The 19,286-nt window shown below is 41.4% G+C and overlaps 3 protein-coding genes across 3 annotated transcripts in view; all 3 read left to right on the top strand.

Annotated features, from left to right (window-relative positions):
* The first annotated feature begins 6,650 nt into the window (after positions 1-6,650).
* LOC139343180 (uncharacterized) lies at positions 6,651-11,829 on the top strand. The gene is made up of 3 exons (XM_070980666.1): positions 6,651-7,094; positions 7,306-7,704; positions 8,191-11,829. Exons 1-3 carry the CDS (start codon positions 6,651-6,653, stop codon positions 11,317-11,319), a joined length of 3,972 nt encoding a protein of 1,323 aa, XP_070836767.1. The 3' UTR covers positions 11,320-11,829.
* Positions 11,830-13,313: 1,484 nt separating this feature from the next.
* The window catches only part of c1qtnf6a (C1q and TNF related 6a), a 35,534-nt gene continuing 29,561 nt past the window's right edge, over positions 13,314-19,286 (top strand). Inside the window, exon 1 of the mRNA XM_070981096.1 lies at positions 13,314-13,332. The gene's annotated coding sequence lies outside the window, so the exon portion shown is untranslated. The remainder of the gene's footprint in view (positions 13,333-19,286) is intronic.
* Positions 15,525-18,910, top strand: mpst (mercaptopyruvate sulfurtransferase). The gene is made up of 2 exons (XM_070981094.1): positions 15,525-16,168; positions 16,824-18,910. The coding sequence occupies exons 1-2, from the start codon at positions 15,580-15,582 to the stop codon at positions 17,120-17,122; spliced, it is 888 nt and encodes a 295-aa protein (XP_070837195.1). The 5' UTR covers positions 15,525-15,579; the 3' UTR covers positions 17,123-18,910.

Below are 19,286 nucleotides of genomic sequence, written 5' to 3'. Positions count from 1 at the left end.
GAAGCAGTGACTCCAATTAAGCAATTTAGTCTCTCTCCCAGTCTCTCTCTCAGTCTCTCTCTCCCTCTTCTCCTCCCTGTCTCAGCCAGTCTCTTCCATTTGTCTCATCTGCCATTGCATGTCTGTCTAACTTCATTCACTTTGCTCTCATTTACATCCTTTAAGATTTGCATTTTCAGGAGATGAAAGCTTTAATGTTCACAAATATCAAACCTCTTGTTCAGGACCGCAGCTGTTATCTTCTACAATAAGACACAGACTGACTATGATTCTGTCACATCCTGATGTTTCAGGCAGCATTTAGACATCATTCACTGTCTGACAACATTGTGAATGCTCCTCTATGCAGGCAGTGGCCAAGTCAATAATACCATTACACTGAAATATAACAGTCAGTGAAAGACCAGTCCTCTTTGGGATACATTCAGGTCAGAAATGGGTGAATTTGGTCTGCTATATCCTTGAGGTATGCCTGGCATCAATGTTTCAATGTACAGGTATTATAGTGGACCCAGTGGGTTCCCAGGTTTATCTACCAGAGGCCAGCACCCACAAAGGAGCCAAAAGTAATGAACAGTCTTGTGTTCAGTCAAATTCATATAATCAAATACCCCAGTGTACAGGCAGAATAAAGTAATGTGTGCTGCAGAGTGTCCACAGCTAATGATATGTACTTGCTTACTGCAGATGTTTTATTTTATATAAAATGTTGTTACAGTTTTTATACACATACAAGTCATCCATTCATTTTATTAAGGTAAATGTACAGAAGTATTAGCATCAAAATATACCTAAAGTATCAAAAGTAAAATTTCCCATTATGGAGAATGACCCATTTCAGAATAATTTTATAGAATTACAATCTAAATAATCAACATTTCTAAGACTGAATTATAGTTATTGACGCAGCAATGTGCACATCACTGGAGCTAATTTGAGATACTGCCTGGTACATCAATCAATAATGCATTATGATTTATTTGTTGATTATAGTTTGTGTCAATAATCTAACAAGTAACTAAAGCTGTTAAATAAATGTAGTGGAAAAAAGCACTATATTGCCCTTTGAAATGTAGTGACTGGAAGTATAAAGCAACAGAAAATGGAATTAAGTACAAGTACCTCAAAGATGTACTTCAAGAAGTACTTAGTTACTTTCCATCACTGTGCCCACGCCACATGGTGGCACTAAAGAGGGGCACGCACATGTCACCAGCAGGAATTACCCTCAGATCCCTCACCACACAGAGGCCTGTTACAGAGAGATCCAGGAGGGGAGTCACATGGGGGCCAAGCAGAGTGAGGGTGGACAGGAATAACAGACTTCTACTGTTTGGTGGTAGTCAGTGGTAATTTCTCACAATAACTCCACCTCTTCATTTCCACAAAATCCCATGATCACAAAGAAAAGGACGACCCCAGAGCAAGCCCAGTGTCAGAGCAAGCCCGTAGGGACGGACCTACGGGCGGGTATGGGCGGGTCTATGCCCGCCCTGATTGACAGCTTGCCGGCCCAATCAGAAATAAAAAAATAAAAAAAATCAATAATGCGATTTTCACAGTTAAATGTCCCATATTATGGAAAAACTCACTTTTTTGGGTCTCTGGTGCTGCCACACGCATACAAAGTGTGAAATAAGACCGTCCGCGCTTTTTTGAGAGTGAGACATGGACCTCTGTAAGCACCCTGCCTACAGCTTCCACACAAGCCGCTTGAATTCGGCACTCCCGGCGCCACCTTCTCACAGATCCGCTGTTACGTTATCGAAAGCACCGTGTTATGAATCATGTTCAGGCGCCACAGGCAGTGTTCTGTTATTGGCTGTAAAGAGGAGCACAAATCCCCCCATCGGCTCCCAGCCGCAGAGGACAGAAGAGCACCGTGGATTGAATTCATTTTTGAAGGCAAGGAAGTGCATGCCATGAACTCTTTTTGGAGTTTAAAATATAGATATTCATTAATAGTAAAGGTGCATAAACTCCGTTCACATGTGTTTCCTCCACTCCAGCCATCCACTTCGTTCGTGTCAGACAATTTAACAGTCCAGTTTAAATAATAATAATAATAATAATAATAATAATAATAATAATAATAATAATAATAATAATAACAATAACAATAGGGATTAATCCGCTCGTTGAAGTGAATGTTCGGAGCCAAGGAGCCGCTTTGGGCTTTTTTTTTTTTTCTCGACTTTTTTTCCGTTCAAGCCGCACGTGATTGGTCAACTACTTGATGTGTGGTGGCTTCAGTGTATAGGCGCACACACGCACACACACGGAGCCGCGACAGACAAAATGCTGGAAAGGTGAGAAAATGAGTGACTGCAGGAAATGCAGTAAAATTTGGTATAAAGTATGTTTTTTACATTAGTAATTAATTTTACACATAGGTGGCACAGGTGGTAACACTGTCGCCTCACAATGGTCCCGGTTCGAATCCCGCTGTGGGCGCTGGTGGCGTGTCGTTCAGTCCCTGCTGCTCGAGGAAAAAGTTCTGCGTCCGCTATGCCATGGCGTCCACTGGCCTCCTTCTCACCTACCAACATGGTTAAACTCTCTGGCCCTTCATATTAGCAACTTTCTATCATTGTTTATACTGTATTAGGTACTGTTATGACCAACTGGTCTGAGGTTTTCTGGGTGATCTCGACATTTTAAACTCTTACAAACAGTTGGCAATTAATCAGACTTGGTGGTAACAAAATACAGGTATATTTAGTGGCACTGAGGCATTTTCAGGCAAATCTTTAATAACTGAAATACTCAGCATTAAACTTTCACCCCATTAGTCAATTTGGGTGTGAACAAAAAAATTGCTGAAAGTGAGAAAAAAAAATCATCAAAATGTTAAGTCCTACTTACAGAGATGTGTGGGAGTAAACTTGCAAAATGTGTCCTCAAGAGATCACATTATTAATCAAGAACTATTGTTCATCTGGCTGAAAAAAGAAAAATTCTAAGGAATGCGTTGGCCTCCAAGCCAGGGTGTGGCAAGTGACTGCATAATTGCCTTTTCCCCACATTTTAATTTGCACATATAAAGTTGTTAATTGTATGGATGTTGTATGGATCTTGAATATCTTCAGCAACAAGTAACACAAATAATCTTTGACCATACAATCAGATGTGAACTTATAGACAGTTGACTAAAATAGAAACCAAAAAAAAAAAAAAAAAGCCCAATAAGCAGAGTACTGCTTACAGGAGGAACATTTCATGGAAATGTAATCAGGAGAGTCTGACACTAAGAAAAATGCAGACGAAAAGATGTATAGACACAAAAGGAAACCAGATTTATTCTTGTTTTTGCACTATTGTGCAATACATGTTCCTCATATTTATGGCCTCATATGTTTCAAGGGCATAAATACACCACGTCAACATATACCTGTTGTTAAGATAAGACAGACCAGACATTCTAAAGATGATTAACAATGTTTAAGAGGTTAAGGAAGGTTCCTTTTCACTCATTCACTATCAGTTCTCTTCATTTTTATGAACAAAGTGCACAAGGCTTGGCAGGATGAAAAAACTGCTGACTGGCAGGTTCTAACAGACCAGTTCCAGAGGAATCACAGTGAAGTTGTAGCAAATAAAATAATAATGATTTACATGGGCCACATAGTTATCCAGCGATTAATACTGCCTTAATGATGTAGAAAGGATCAACAATGGTACTGCCTATAGTGCATTCTTGCTTATTAGTCTACCCTCATCAAGCTTAACCTAAATTCATCATTAATTCTTAGAAGGCTGCTGTGACAGGCCTGAAGAATGTGACTATTGTTATAGCTCCATGAAAAACAGTTTGCAAAGTTTAATGTTTCATTTTTACCTGACTTATTACTTTATATCCTAAATGAGAAAAGCATACCAGCACCAGAAAAAAGTCACAGGTCAGTGTGCCATGAATTCAATTCCTGACATCCAACTCACTGCACAATACTTACAAACTGGTTTGTAACACAAATACTTACAAACAAATACTTACAAGCATGGAGCAGATCAAGACAGACACAGTGGCAAAAGAACAGGAAAGGAAAATAAATAAATTAATAAATAAATAAATTAAATAAATACAAAAATCACAGCTGCTTCCAAATGAAGCCATAAGTAACAGGCTCTGGTTCAGCGTATTCAAAAATACTTTATATAAGGCAGGTAGTTGGTCCTTGGCAGACTTTTTTTTTCCATTTGTTGTCATTAAAGTGATATGGTTGTTTTTGAATGTGCAAATGAGCACAACATACAGAAAGAAATCCCAGAAATTTAAACTAAAATTCTAAAAAACAAAACAAACAAACAAACAAACAAACAAAAAGAACCCCCACACAAATAATACAAACCAATGAGAAGTATTTAGATACTTTACTGAGGTGACAGTGGCACAGTCCTGCATTCCAAATTTTAAGTAAAAGGAGATCAGTGGGCTATCATAGGCAAAAAGTACTTAAGTGTCAAAAGTAAATCATACATAACAACCCCTTTCTGAGTCCTTTATTATTTGTTATCTATAGTAGATTAGTGAATTCTAATCATGACTGATGCATTTACTCATGAGCAACATGCTTAAGTAGCAGCTGCTCAAGCAGGAGATATTTACATTATAATCTGCACCAACGTAACATATTTCATAGACTCATATGTTTTGAAAGAAAATGTTAATGTGAAATATAACAATATATATACATGTTGTGAAAGAGAAGTATCTAACAGTTCCCTTGAGTTCCTTGGAAACACTGTGGACATTTCCTGCTAGAGACCAGGGTGTGGAGCAGTGTGGTGCAAAAGGCTGATTTCCTGGAAAGAAGAAGAAAAGATGGAGAAATCACCTTTAGTTTCACTCTGACTGTTCTTCTTATTGGCACAACCATTGCACATGGGTGGGTGGGTGGTGGCGGGTTTGGACCTGTATACATGTCTATATAAAGGCTGGTTTTATTAGAGAAGGCACACAAGACTGAAGCATCTACCAGGCATCAGGCAAAGTGACAGACACAGAAGAAAGTAAGTTTATTACTGCTATTTAAACTTGATGTTTTATTCAATGTTTTTATTTAGTCTTTCCTTTTTTTCTTGTGAAATAAATTTATACACATACACACATAAATATATATAGACATAGATATATGATAGGTGTGTGTGTGTGTGTGTGTGTGTGTGTGTGTGTGTGTGTGTGTGTGTGTGTGTGTGTGTGTGTGTGTGTGTGTGTGTGTTTGTTGCGTGCGTGCGTGTGTGTGTGTGTAAATAAATAAATATAGACAATTAAAGTTTTCTTTATTGAAGCCTCCGAATCACATCAAGGCTTGGGCAAACCAAAAAATGTATTGATTCAAATTTAAATTAAGACATGATTTGTAAAGCTGAGGCTATACGGTCAGAAGACAACATTAACCGAAAAGTTTTATAAATCTCTTTTACTTTTAAACGTATAATCTTGATTAGGTCCCTTATCTTAAACCGTGATAAACATCCACGTCTATCAGTCCGTCAGCCCACAGTAGCTCTAACATGCTCTTTCATTCATGAAAACCTTATGGAAACGCGGCGTCCCCATTGGAGGCTGTTTTTCGCTGTTTTTCTTTCTCCCCGATTTCCTGTCACCTCTCTATTGTCTGTAAATGCGTAAAAATGCAAACATCATTAAATAAAAACTTCTGCGAACTTTGTCATGACCGCTGTCCAAAGTCCTTATTCTGGGCCCGACGTGTCTTCCTCTGAGTATTTAACAGATCCTAGCCTGCGCGTTTATTCCTCTGTGTCTATTTATTGATAAACGAACTATCATAAATATAAGCACTCCATTTGCAGACATAAAAAAAACAGATATTCAGCTGTAACCAATAATAACCTCTGTCTTCAGTCTTTTCTGAGTTTATGTTCTGAATTTCATTTTTTTAATAACTGTTCTTCTTTTTGTAATTTCAGTGTTTACTCTTTTCCATATTTCTACACTTTATTTATATATATGGCTCAAAATAAGGAAAGAGTTGATGATGCAGAAAGCTAATGTAATCAATTAGAAATAACATTCATGTATACCCATACATGTGCAGTGATCTCAGAACAGATGTTTTGTATTATATAGGAATTCTACTTTTTTAATGCAGATTTAAAATGTTGTCTGAAATGAGACTTAATGACTGTTTTGGAAATATCTCAGTAATTAAAAAGGAAAAGAAAATACCCATAAGACAATTCAGACATTCAGAAAAGATACTTAATTTAAAACATTTGAGATTCAGTCACACTGTATTATCTGCCAAATTGGGTGTTCTTTACATCAAGTCACTTTTGTCATTTCATAGTTTTTGGAGATATTTCTACTTTGCTGATAATAACAGATCTAAACACGAAGTAAGCAATTAAGTGCATAAATGTGCATTTTCACACTAGACTGTTTTGTGAGTGGTAGTCTTTGCTACTATGTTCATCTGAACCACTAAAGAGTGGAAAGCCAAAAGTGACTATGGTTTCCACTGTCACTGTGCTGATGTCAAAATGTTTTAATTCTGCTTGCACTGAAGTGCCATTGGAAAGAAATATTTTGTTAAATAAACATTTGTTCCTTTTATCAACATGACACCACTGTATGTATGTGTCTCCCTCTCACTTTATCTGATCCAAGCTTCCTCGATCTAAACAGGATGGCCCTGCTCAACTTCCCTGTTCCAGAGTTGGATGTTACCTTGCAAGAAGTGAGCCGCGTCCTGCAGCTCACTTTGAGTCCTGACCTTTACCCTGAGTTCAAAAGTTCAATGGAACAGCAGAGGGGTCTTCTTCAAGAGGCCCACCAAAAATTAGCAACCATTGCTGCAGGCCAAGAGAATTGGGTAACAGAGCAGTTCAAGAGAGGCATGCTGTCTTGTGCTGACCCCCTGCCCACCTCGACAGCTTGTCCTGTTGTTCTTCCACCTTCCAAAGAGAAGAGATGTACCCAGCTGTGGAGGGCAGCCGCTCTTCTCTGGGCTGCAGCAAAGCTCCACAGTGAGCCCTTGTTACTGGAGGGCAATGTGCCGATGGAGCGCACACAGCAGTCTGAGATATTTGCTGCCAGTCGGATTCCTGGCAGGAGTCAAGATGAGATCAAGGTAAGATTGCTGGCAGGACACAACTGGTAAGATTTATCGAAGCAAAATGAAAAGTTTGAGGTTTTCAATTTTCGGTCTGCCAAGACACTTGAGTAAATAGGCTTGAAGTTTTCAACCAGGGCAGCAAAACACATCTTTTTAGCCTGATGTTAAATTCTGTTTAAGTATTCTGAGCAATTTCTGATCTGTAGCTTTTCATTTAATTTTCCAGCTCTATCCAGATAGCCTCCATGCTATCATCACCTGTGCTGCAGGAGTGTTCCCTGTTGACATACTGTGGCGTCCCAGCATTGATGGGCCACTTTCTGCACGATCATTCAATGACATCTACAACCAGCTGGCACAGGTGATGGATCAACCCCAAGCAGGAAAACAGAATAATCCCTCTGCCATTTGCAGCCTTTCGGCTCTGGAGCGCAAAGCCTGGGCTGCCATCAGGGAAGACATCCTGGGGCAAGGAGGGGACACAGCAGCATCACTGGGGCTGATGGAGAGTGCCGTGCTGACACTCTGTCTGGAGGAGTGCAATGCACCCTCTGAAGTGGCTGATACCCTCAATGAAGTGAGGCTGGGAAGAGAAGACGGTCCACGTCTGAGATACTATGACAAGGTAATGGATAGAATCTGGTTGAGGCTGTAACTATCCATTATGTGCTTTCACATTTTCCAGATTTTTCCCTTTTTTGTTCACATATCAAATCAGCCAAACCACGCAACTGGGTGATACAAACTCGTCAAAACGTATTTAATAATACTATTTATAAACAATTTTGAAATGTATTGGTATTAAAATACACAACAGAACATGTAACATGAGCTCGGTATATTCACAATAACACTGAGAAAGTGGTCATTATAATTTCAGTTGAAAGTTTCTGTTATTTCAAAATACAATCACAGCAGCTTAAAACACGTAAAAATCATCATGAACGTGGAATATGTCACCACATCCCCTAGTTAGGATACCAAAGCTTAAAGCAGCATGTAGACAAGCCAAGCAAGGAAAATATTTTTAAAATCATATGTGTAAAATATGGCCCGAAGACAAAGGAAAATGTATTTTAAGAATTGCTTTTTTTTTTTTTTTTTTGAACAGGTGGTGAACCTGGTGGTGTTCAAGGACAGTATAGCTGGGATGGTGTTTGAACACAGTGCTGTGGATGGGATGGTGGCTGGGCTTGTGACTGAGCTTGTGCACAATCTGTCAGAAACTGCTGACCTAAACCTCATCCATGCTCACTCAGAACATGTGAATGGATCTCTCACATTCAGCAATGGCAATGTTAATTCTGTTTGCCCAACTTCCCTAATGTTCTCCTTGCACGGTATACATATCCCCAAGTCAAGCACTTCCTTGCAAACAACTCATTCAGTTCTCACTTTTGATGTGCCCTCCTATCCTGATGTGTTTTCCACTCTAAGAGGGCACAGAGGCCTGTATGATGCTTGGATCAACTTTTCTTTGCAGCTTTCCCTGAGGCAGACTCTTGGGGAATCTGCTGCCCATCACATGCTTATCACACCTACCCATATGCGTCACTACAAGCATGGTCGATCTGATCCTACGTACTCACTCACCATGCAGTCTCGTAAGTTAGTGGGTGCCTTGGCATCATGCATTGGCCCAGATGACTCAATCCAATACACTACTGACCTTCTACACTTGTTCCATGTTGCATTTCTGGAGCATAAGCGCCTCATCAGAAACACCAAAAGTGGTCAAGGTGTTGGTCCCCATATAGCCGCTGTGCGTCAATCACTGCCACCTGACAACCCACTGAAGAAGTTCCTGAACCCCTTTGCATGTCCATCTGTGTACCTCACAGGTGCAGATATGATGGAGGGTGTGGAGTGTGGAGTAGGCAATGTTTATGCCAAAGATCAACTTGCTGTAAGCTACCTTGGAAAAAGAGACAAGGTTCGCATTGTGCTTAATGGGAAAGGGAGCTTTGCTCTGGCACTGCAGAAGCTTCAAGAAAGTCTGAAGAAAAACCTGAAGTTGGTGATGCTTCTAGCTGTTAGATATGCCATTGGATGCCAAATGGGAGCCCTGGAGTGTTTACTAAAACTGGGTCAAAGTCAGAAAGTGAATGGAGAGAAAAATCCCTGCTCAAAGAGCCCAGAAAATGGCAAATCCATGGTTGACTCTGGCATGAGCCCAGACTACAGTCTGGTGATCCATGGTGGTGCTGGAGAGGAGATGATGCTGAACACAGAAGTGATCGGAGTCGTTGAGTTTGCTCTCCAGGCAGCCTTAAGCCTTGGATCCCAAGTGCTTCAACAAGGTGGCAGGAGTCTGGATGCAGTTCAGAGGTCAGTGGAAGCTCTGGAGGACTGCTTCCTGTTCAATGCAGGTAAAGGCTCAGTATTCAACAAAGATGGCAAAAATGAAATGGAAGCAACCATTGCAGATGGCAATGCCAAGAGGTCAGGATCTGTTGCATGTGTGCAAAGTGTGAAGAACCCAATAAAAGCAGCCAGATGTGTCATGGAGAAAAGCTCACATTCACTCATTGTGGGAGATGGGGCTGAGGAGTTTCTGCAAGGTTTGGAGGAGAAAGAGAAGCCTGTTGGGCCTGAGTATTTCTACACTGATATACGTCACAGAGAGTTGACTGCAAAGCTCAGCAGTGGAAATACCTCAAAAAACAACCATCCTCAGACAGTTGGAGCTGTGGCCTTGGATCGCTGGCATGAGTTGGCTGCCGCATCCTCCACAGGTGGTTTAGTGGGAAAGTTGAAAGGGCGAGTTGGGGATACAGCAGTAGTAGGGGCAGGGATATATGCTGATGACAAAGTAGCTATCACCTGCTCTGGAGATGGAGATGTATTTCTGAGGCACACAGTTGCACAGAAAATAGCCAGTCTCTATCATCACAAAGGCTATAACCTTAAGCAGGCATGTAGAGAAGTGATGGGTGAAACTCTGAATGGGATCTGTGCAGGGATCATTGCTGTGGACGCTAAAGGTGATGCCATCATTGAATCAAATGCTGGGGTTATGTTTGTGGCCTCAATGGTCAATGGAACTTCACGAGTGGAGATATTGAGGCCCATGTTGATCCCTCTGTCACCTCTATCATCTGAGCAGCAGCCACAATACCTCCAAACCTACCCTGGATCACTGGATGGCCCAGCTGCTGACCCTGAGGCCCTGAAAAAAATCCATTCCAAAATCACTCTGTGCAGGCCTCCTCGTTCATGGGAAGACCCTCAGTCTCACTCCACACTTGCCATCAAGAGCCAGTGGTATCGCAACATGTTCCAAATTCAAAACACTCTTTTCCACAGCACAGTGGAATACTTTCACAGTTCCTGTCAGTACTCCTATGCTCTGACCCCTCTCACCACAGACACCATCTCCTCCCCAATGGGCCTGGGATCTGACTCAGAACCAGTTTCTGTGAACCTGCTGGGACAGGACATCTACCTGGCTGATTCAATGCAATTTGTACTTGAATACTTTCTTCGCTTCCAGGAGAACCTGCCGGGGACATATTACATATCTCCCAGCTTTAGAGGGGAGGATCCTGATGCCACACACTTGAACCAGTTCTACCACGTGGAGTGTGAGCTGTTGGGTGACATGGACAATGCCATGTCCATAGCAGAGGGATACGTGGCTCATCTTACCAAGTCTATGTTGAAGAAACACTCTGATTTAATCCTCAGCACTGCCGGAACCCTTACACATGTCACAGCCATGCTGAGTAAGCTGGATGGAAAAACCCCACTCCCAAGAGTCCCTCTCGACCAGGCCATTCTCATGATGCCGTCTGCCGACTGCTTTGAGTTGGTCCAGGATGGCCAGCCCCAGTTTGGCAGAAAACTGACACGTAAAGGAGAGCGGGTCTTGATAGAGAAATATGGTGGTGCTGTTTGGCTGACAGAGATGGACCATCTGGGAGTTCCCTTCTACCAAGCATATGTGGAGGGCACTGGGCAGAGCAAAGCCAAAGCTGCTGACCTTCTCCTGGGGCTGGGTGAGACTCTGGGTCTTGGTGAACGTCATTCCACCCCTGAAATGGTGCAGGACGCCCTCAGGCACCACGCAGTGCCAGAGCAGTCCTACAAATGGTACATTGACATGCGGCAAGTGAAACCACTCCTCACCAGCGGGTGGGGTATGGGGACGGAGCGTTACTTGTGTTGGCTGCTTCAGCATGATGACATCAGAGATATACATATCATTCCTAGGATGAAAGGAATGAAGTACATGCCCTGATTACAAGTTCTGCACAGGTTCTAAGGCCATCAGATATGTGATATTTACCACAAGTTGAGACTGGGAAGTTCGGGGCAAAACAAATAAGAGATATAATCATAAAAATGGGCAGTCAGCAAAATTGACTAAAATCAGGTCTAAAAAAGATTTAAGGTGTTTATTGATTGTTTTCTACTATGTTCATATATAAGTAAATATTTCAAATGATTCTTAAAGATAAAGTAACATGACTGTCCTTCACATTAAAAAAAATAATACCTGAAAATAATACCAATCACAGGCAAATTCACTATAGCTTTACAGCTGAGAATATATTTTACTCTGCTTTGATACATTTACAGATCCTGTTATAATTACATCAGATGCATGATTAATGTATGAATTTGAAAATATTATTTTTTTGTGTTAGCACTTTGGTAAATACCAATCCCTGATAATTGATGTATGCTGTGTTTGTTGCTGTGTTGGTGGGAGTGCAATGAAACCATCAATAAAATTAATTACTTCATCAAAACTTTGTCATTGTCATATGAAGCCAGTTTATCAAATGTCTCTCGAAAGCTTTAACTTTCTCAGTATAGAAATTACAGTCTTTGTCACAAAATTTTTGTTCTCTTGAGCTTTTGAAATTATTCAGATGAGCAGAAAGGACACTTGCTGAAATGAACTCACTCTAAGTCTTTAATTTCTTTTTAGGTCGTGGTTACTATATTAACCCTTAATTTTGATTTCCAGTTATATTTACAGCCTAGTCCTGACTCATGTCAGAGGTCTCAGAACCTGAAAAAGCTGTCAGTTTAGAGGCTAGTTTGTGGTGCCTTTAAATTGTATTGCACTGCACTGAAAAGTGCTTTTAATATTTGGTTCACACCATCTGTATCAATGAGGGTATTGTCATATGGCAGTACAGGCAATGGGTGTAAGTTTAAATAGTACTGTATATTGATGAGGACATTTTCTGGAGATTCAGAATAAATGAATTCATAAAAGAACCGACCTGTGTCTGTTTCCACCACACTCTGCTTCGCTGTCCTTTGACTCCTCCATTTCCACTCTTCTTCTCTTGGGGACAGGTATGTACTAGGATTATGCATATATTAAATGTTGTTTGAATGTCTTTAATATTAGTAATATTAACAATATCAATTAAACCTAATTGTAGGTCCTCTATGCAGTTTTAACTTCAGCCCATTCTCTCCATTTTATTTCCTTGGAGTGTTTACCTGGGCCATTTAGGATTGGCAAAATTGGTTAGAGGAAAAAGAATGTCACCACTCTTAAAACATATCCTCATATAAGGTGGGTTTATCATATTCTACAATCAGTACATGTGTACTAGTAGACATTTTCCCTAAATATATGAAGAAATGAAAGATTAAGGATCACAAAACTAATATCTCCCAAATGATGGTATGTTTTCCAAGTTTCATCATCGCCATAAGAGAAACATTAGGACTGAGCTGAATCCCTAGTACAAATTAAATATCTCACTATACAAAATTGATTATTTTAGTTTTGTCCTCCAATCACCAAATCTGTCCATTGTGAAAACAATGGACACTCTTTCAGCAAACTCTCAGGTGCCTGGCTCCAGGATTAATCTAACCAATAAAATAAAGATGAATCTAATAACAGAACAGAGAAGAATCGAGCAAATAAAACAGAAACAGGCTGTATAAAAGAGAATCAAAATGAACAATGAACAATAGCTGGAAATAATATAACCTAATAAGCAGTAGTTTCAGGAAAATTTCACAGTGTGTTACACTGTGAAAATTCATAATAATGTGCCAGATATAAAGTGGCCTATCATCTTAACTCATTTATGCCAAGTGGATTATAAAATTGTGTGTGTGTGTGTGTGTGTGTGTGTGTGTGTGTGTGTGTGTGTGTGTGTGTGTGTGTGTGTGTGTGTGTGTGTGTGTGCGTGTGTGCGTGTGTGCGCATGTGTGAACGAAAGCGCAGCAGCAGTGCAGCCTCCCTGAGCGCAGCGGACTGAAGCGTGTGATGTTGGTCGCTCATGATCACCTCAGACCGCACTGTTGGGCCTTTTGGGGGCTGTTTTTGTTTCATTGTCGTTTTTTTTAATTTGATCTAGTGTCCATCCACACTCCTAACCAGTTGGTGGAGGTGCTGTGCTGTTTCCTCGTTCCGCAAGCAGACCGAGCCTGAACCAGCCCGCTTCACCGCCACCGTGAAGAAGTCGTCCTGGGTGTTGCGGGCAGAAGTAATTGAACTTCCAGGGCAGCTGCACAAATGTGCCATTTGTCTAAACGAACTGTGTGTCAGCTTCCACAGAGACATGACAATCAAGCAGCTTTTCAAGACAGAGTCTAAAGCTTACAGTGGCCTGCAGACATAATTAGCAGTCAGCTGACTGCCAGAACTGTTGGTGCAACAGAATCACTACTGCATGCACCGAGGGGGTTCAAATATCAAGATACTTCATGGCAAACACACGACAACTGCTATAGAAAAGAAAAGCAGTCCTCACAAGCCCCCCAAAACAGTGATGAAAAGATATTTATATGGGTTCAGCAACGCCATAAACATCAGGCTGATCTGATAGACTCAAAGGCTCAAAGGTAATATTTACTAAAGGGACTGACTTTTAGTATTGTCCATGTATGAGCGATTAAACAGAAGTGATTTGTTGGGATTTAATTTGTTCCATGGAAGGTATTTATGCAAACATCAGTGAGAAATATTTGTTCAAGTCAACAGAGTTGAGGTCAGAAAGTGTTTGATTTCTGACACAATGCCTTGTGTATTTCTTTAACATTAAATAGTCATCACTAAATAAGAAACAGACATATTTTACCTTTGGACCAGCGCATCCTTAGCTGCTATTTTGCTAAGCAAATACTAGCACATTCAGGTAGGTGTGTGCAGCTCTTTTTTACATGCACACAAAATGTGACATGCAACTGCAGGCTGTGATCAATCTCAAACTCTAATTATTAATGAAACCAACTTGTTTCTGCACAAATGTTGCTAAATCCTGATTGGTGCACGGGAATACGTGACATCAAGTGTTTCCAGCTGAGCCCGGCCACCGGAAGAGCACAGACTTGTCACGTGGCGGGCGCTGCACAGGCCTCTGTATATGACGGATCCTGGTATGACTGGTTCACCAAGGTTCCGCCAGAGCATGTCGTCTCCGAGGCCAAGAGCAAGCTTTGAGTATGACCAAGATGTGACAAGGCTGAATTCACTTTATATGATTGGCTGATTCACTAGATCATTGATTCATTGTAATTAAGATTAAGATTAAGATTAAGATTAAGATTAAGATTAACTTTTATTGATCACTGCACACACATGCTACAGGGAGGAGACTGCACACACGCCATGCTTCGTGAAATTATTTTCTCCGCGTTTGACCCATCCTCAGTCCGTCGTTCCTCCGCGGCAGACCAAGAGCGGTGGGCTGCCAGCTGCCAGGCGATGCCGGTGCCCGAGTCCGGGGACCCATCCTTTTTTTGTCACCTTTGGTCAGGCGATGATCTTCTTGCATGTTTTTAGTGGGGGTTATTTAAGGAGGAAACCCCGGGTGAACACGGGGAGAACATGCAAAAATGCAAATTTAACCTTAACGAGAGACACTTTGACCTCAGAAATGAGCAGAGCTATAACCCTTAAATTTATGCTGTGTGCACAGAAATACCAGTGGAAGCTTGTTAGAGGATTTGCAGGTGGATGTAACACTAAGCTTTATTTTAAATGTGAAACCAGGGTCTAGATGATGGACTGTTTGTTGGCAGCATAGAAGTAGGTCCCCCATTATTTGAATACAGCTATCATCTCTGCAAACAATCTTATATTTTGTTTTGTAGCTCGCATGAGATGAGAATTCCACCTAAATCCTGAATATTGGAAAGCTTTCTCCCCCTCCAGTGCCTTCCCTCTGTGGACCTTTGAAGAAATGTGTGTGAATGTCGCATCCTGCTGGTGCTTTAGGTGAAGTGCGCTTTGTGCAGACGAGCCTTGGAGGACTTGGAAGAGTCCACTTTTCTAAATGCATCTTCAATGAGTTTGAATATGTGATTTCAAATAAATCCGTTTTTATATATTTTTTCTTTCCTTTTTTTCCCAAATAAATCTATTTTTCATGTTCACAGTGGCTTCTTGTTGAAAACGTGTGAGAATGTGCACCCTGCCTTGTGTTTTTTTGAGCATTTCCATGAACTTTCCACGCCGTCCTTGAAGGGCGCAGCCGTCCTGAACGCTTCACTCTGCATATCGTGCTGCCTCTTCATCATGGCGGCGCAGACCAGGGCTCTGGTGACGGGTCAGTGGCTGGCTGATGCCGTCAGAAACAACCTCATCGGGCCGAAGCTTCGCATTCTTGACACGTCGTGGTACCTCCCGAAAACAAAGCGGGACGCGAGGGCTGAGTTCGCGCAGAAGCACATACCGGGCTCCTCGTTCTTTGACATAGACGAGTGCTCTGACAAGACCTCTGCGTTCGATCACATGCTGCCTGCTCCCGGACACTTCTCGCAGTATGTCGGGGGTCTGGGCATCGGGAACGACACGCACGTCGTCGTGTACGACACCAGCGACTTCGGGTCATACAGCGCGCCCCGGGTGTGGTGGATGTTCCGGCTGTTCGGACACAGTCTGGTGTCAGTGCTAGACGGTGGCTTGAAGAACTGGCTGGCCGACGGCTATCCGGTGACCTCTGAGTGGTCAGAGCCGGAGAGGAGAGAGTTCAGGGCGACTGCCAATCAGTCGTACGTGAAGAGCTACGAAGACGTGCTGGGGAACGTCAGGAGCGGACAGGTGCAGATGGTCGATGCCCGGTCAGCAGGGAGGTTCAGGGGCACTGAGCCGGAGCCCCGAGATGGTGAGCAAGACGGCAAGGTTTTAAACTAGAGACCTGTTGCAGTGAACTTTGTCTAAGGTTTCTATCATCAAGATCTGATCAGAGGAAAAGATGCAAAAAGTGCACAGCTTAAAAGATGTAGGCTGCAAAATACATCACTGGTTCCACCCATAGGACATGCGTGATTGCTTTCGTGTCTATTGTATGTAATAAATAGAATTTGTCATTATTTACATTTAGTGCTCCTGTGATGACTCAAAATTACAGATATTACTGTTAAGTTGTGTAAAAAGTTATTAACAAAGTCTCATTCCAGATGTGCAGTTTCATTTGTTGTTGTGCTGTTACATCAAGCGCAGGGTCAAGCTTATACCAGAAGTTTAAAAAAAAAAAAAAAAAAGGTCACTCATTAGATTTCTTCAAAGGCTTTCAGGCACATCTCATAGCATTCATCAGCAGATAGAGTGTGCTCTGTTGTCAGAGAGATGATGTAACTGTCATGGACTGAACCGTCTCCATGACAATTAATCAAACCGTCCTCTGATGAAGGCCATTAGATGTAGCTGAAAGCACCCGAAGAAGTCTAGTTGTTTTTTGTTTGTGTGTTTTTTTTTGTTTTTTTTTGGTCAAAGCACAATGTCGTTATTGTGTAAAATCCTCTGTCTCACCCTCACAGACACACTGCCGGGCCATTTCCCCGGGGCCATCAACATGCCGTTCACTTCTTTTATGGACGCCTCTGGAAAGGAGCTGGGAAATGAGGACCTGTCCAGGCTGTTCAGAGAGGCCGGGGTGGACCTGGAGCAGCCACTCTGGACTACCTGTGGGTCTGGCGTCACGGCGTGTCATGTTGTTCTGGCTGCTCACCTGCTTGGGCACCCTGGGGTGTGTGTTTATGATGGCTCCTGGTCTGAATGGTTTAAAAGGGCATCTCCAGATCTTATCATCTCAGAGGGAGAGGGAAAGAAGGAGTGAAAGAGGAAAGGCAGTGAACGACTACAAGCAAGGATGTGATGATGTTTTACGAGGGGAAGCAGTGAGTTTGCTGCCGATAAGGGTGATAGATCAATACCATAAAACTCAGTCTCTACTAATACTGAGGAGATAGTACAGGCTGTTCAGGCTGTTTATGGCTGTACGCAGTGAGGTTGTTAAGAAGCCTAATTACTGACAGTTGCGTGTTTTCACCTTAAACCTTTAATGAAAATCTTTATTGAACTATGCAAATTATCTCACTTTCCATTACAGAAATGCTGCATATTTTAGAAAAGTTTACACTATACTGAAATAACATGATAGGGTTTGTTTGTTCATTGATATTGCTATCATGGGACTCTGGATGTGTTGATGAATTCGTTTACAGATGCTACTGTAAATGGATACTTGAGGTTTTCTTATGCTACATATGGGGGGAAGGGGGTCACACCTTTTGCTTTACAATATGTCTAGCTCATATGGGGGAAAAACTCTCTTACTCAGTAACCAGTAATGTAAATATTTAGCTGTGTTGGAGGATACATGGGAGACAAAAGGTCAAAATACATAGACGAAAGAAGTATTGGTTAACCGTATCTCCCTCACAATCAATGGGGTTATGAGAAACAATGTTACTCTTTTCTTCTGGTTTTTTGCTGGTTTTGATGAAAAGTCGAAATGTTTTGCTATTGTACTTTCACTTCATAACATTTTTATTCTTTGCAAAGTAAAATACAGTTACATTTTCTTCTGGGGTGGGATAAGTGAAGCAGACAATAGGCCTGCAAAAAGACTGCAGCTTTTGCTGAGACGCAACACAAAAAAAAAAAAGAAAAAGAAAAAAAATTTGGGATGCTGACGCAGAGGAAATCAAAACCAGTTCAGTCCGGTTCCTGTGCTTGATTTGAGGTGCCTGGCAAGATGCCCGATTTTCAAAACAAAGTTTATGCTGTACAGTGTTCAGTATTCAGCTCATAGGGGACCGGAAATGTGTACTAATGTGGGAAATAAAATAATATAAATTGCTGAGCAAAAGTCCCATTTTGAGAGTGGCTTAGAAGACTGAAGTGGAAGCTGTGCTCTTCTCACAAACTGCATCACCATCTTTTGGTTGAAGAAATTTGGCACATCTTTGAATTAGTCAACATAGTGATTATTGAGTTATCTTAACAATAGCTTACGATATCAGCTGTCACTATGTTCCGTTGAGGTAAAAAGAAAACTGTAGAGACCAGAACAGACAAGCCTTACCACTGGGCAAAAGAGAACGAATACGTCATTTTGAACAATTCTTCACAAGTTGTGGACTACTGTCTGCAGGGGAATGTATTGCATAAAATAACTCAAATCTCCCACTCTGTGCCTTAGAGCAGCTTTATTGGTGTCTGTTTAGCTTCTGACTCTCACCAACTGACGCTCAAGCCACATGCGCACAACCATAACGCTGTTATAGAAATTGGCAATAATCGTAATGTTCACATTGCATGCAATAGTCTAAAGTTTAAATCAATCCATTCTATACGTTTATGAACATAGCACATTTTTCAATGCAAATGTACTGTAAGCTGGAGGTGCTACTGATTCCAGATAGCCTGCAGATGAAAAGCGTATGTAAAGTGTTTGGCGAAGGTACTGCTGCAGCAGTTTATGTATTTGGGCAGATGATAATCTTTCAACATTGTACTTTTCTGAAGCCTGTATTCCATATAACTGTAGCTCAAACCATTTCAGCATTACAACACACCATTGTATCTTTGTGAAAGTATTATCAATAAATTCAAAACTGGTAAAAATGACAAGACTGTATTTTTCATGACTTCCACTCTGAATTTGACTTGAATTTTGGCTTTTCCTGCATTGCCCCAATGGGGGGATTAATAAAGGATTGTATTGTAATGATAATCGTAGAGAGTCCCACCTGCTTAAATAGCAGTTAATTCTAATTCACACATATAACGTATACTACCCAGTTATTAGAAATACCAGCCAGGTTAATGTGAAAAATAAATGAGTAAACAAGAAAAAAAAGGGGAGTGAACGGTGACTCAATTAGGAGACACGGTTCAAAATGATTGAATCATCCGAAGGCGTCAACTACCCAGTTGAATGCCACAACAAAGATGGCCGACAATCTCTGACGTGTGTCATTCGGTTGTCCCGTAAA

Source organism: Chaetodon trifascialis, chromosome 15, assembly GCF_039877785.1.
Source record: "Chaetodon trifascialis isolate fChaTrf1 chromosome 15, fChaTrf1.hap1, whole genome shotgun sequence".
Lineage (NCBI taxonomy): Eukaryota > Metazoa > Chordata > Actinopteri > Chaetodontiformes > Chaetodontidae > Chaetodon > Chaetodon trifascialis.
The sequence above is the reverse complement of the archived record's forward strand: the minus strand, read 5'-3'. Positions and strand labels throughout refer to the sequence as shown.

Bases quoted from the DNA above. Each gene is read 5' to 3' on its own strand.
- LOC139343180 (XM_070980666.1), top strand. From the start codon at position 6,651: ATGGCCCTGCTCAACTTCCCTGTTCCAGAGTTGGATGTTACCTTGCAA. The intron at 7,095-7,305 runs GTAAGATTGCTG...TTAATTTTCCAG, and splicing joins GGAGTCAAGATGAGATCAAG to CTCTATCCAGATAGCCTCCA. The intron at 7,705-8,190 runs GTAATGGATAGA...TTTTTTGAACAG, and splicing joins GTCTGAGATACTATGACAAG to GTGGTGAACCTGGTGGTGTT.
- mpst (XM_070981094.1), top strand. From the start codon at position 15,580: ATGGCGGCGCAGACCAGGGCTCTGGTGACGGGTCAGTGGCTGGCTGAT. The intron at 16,169-16,823 runs GTGAGCAAGACG...TCACCCTCACAG, and splicing joins TGAGCCGGAGCCCCGAGATG to ACACACTGCCGGGCCATTTC.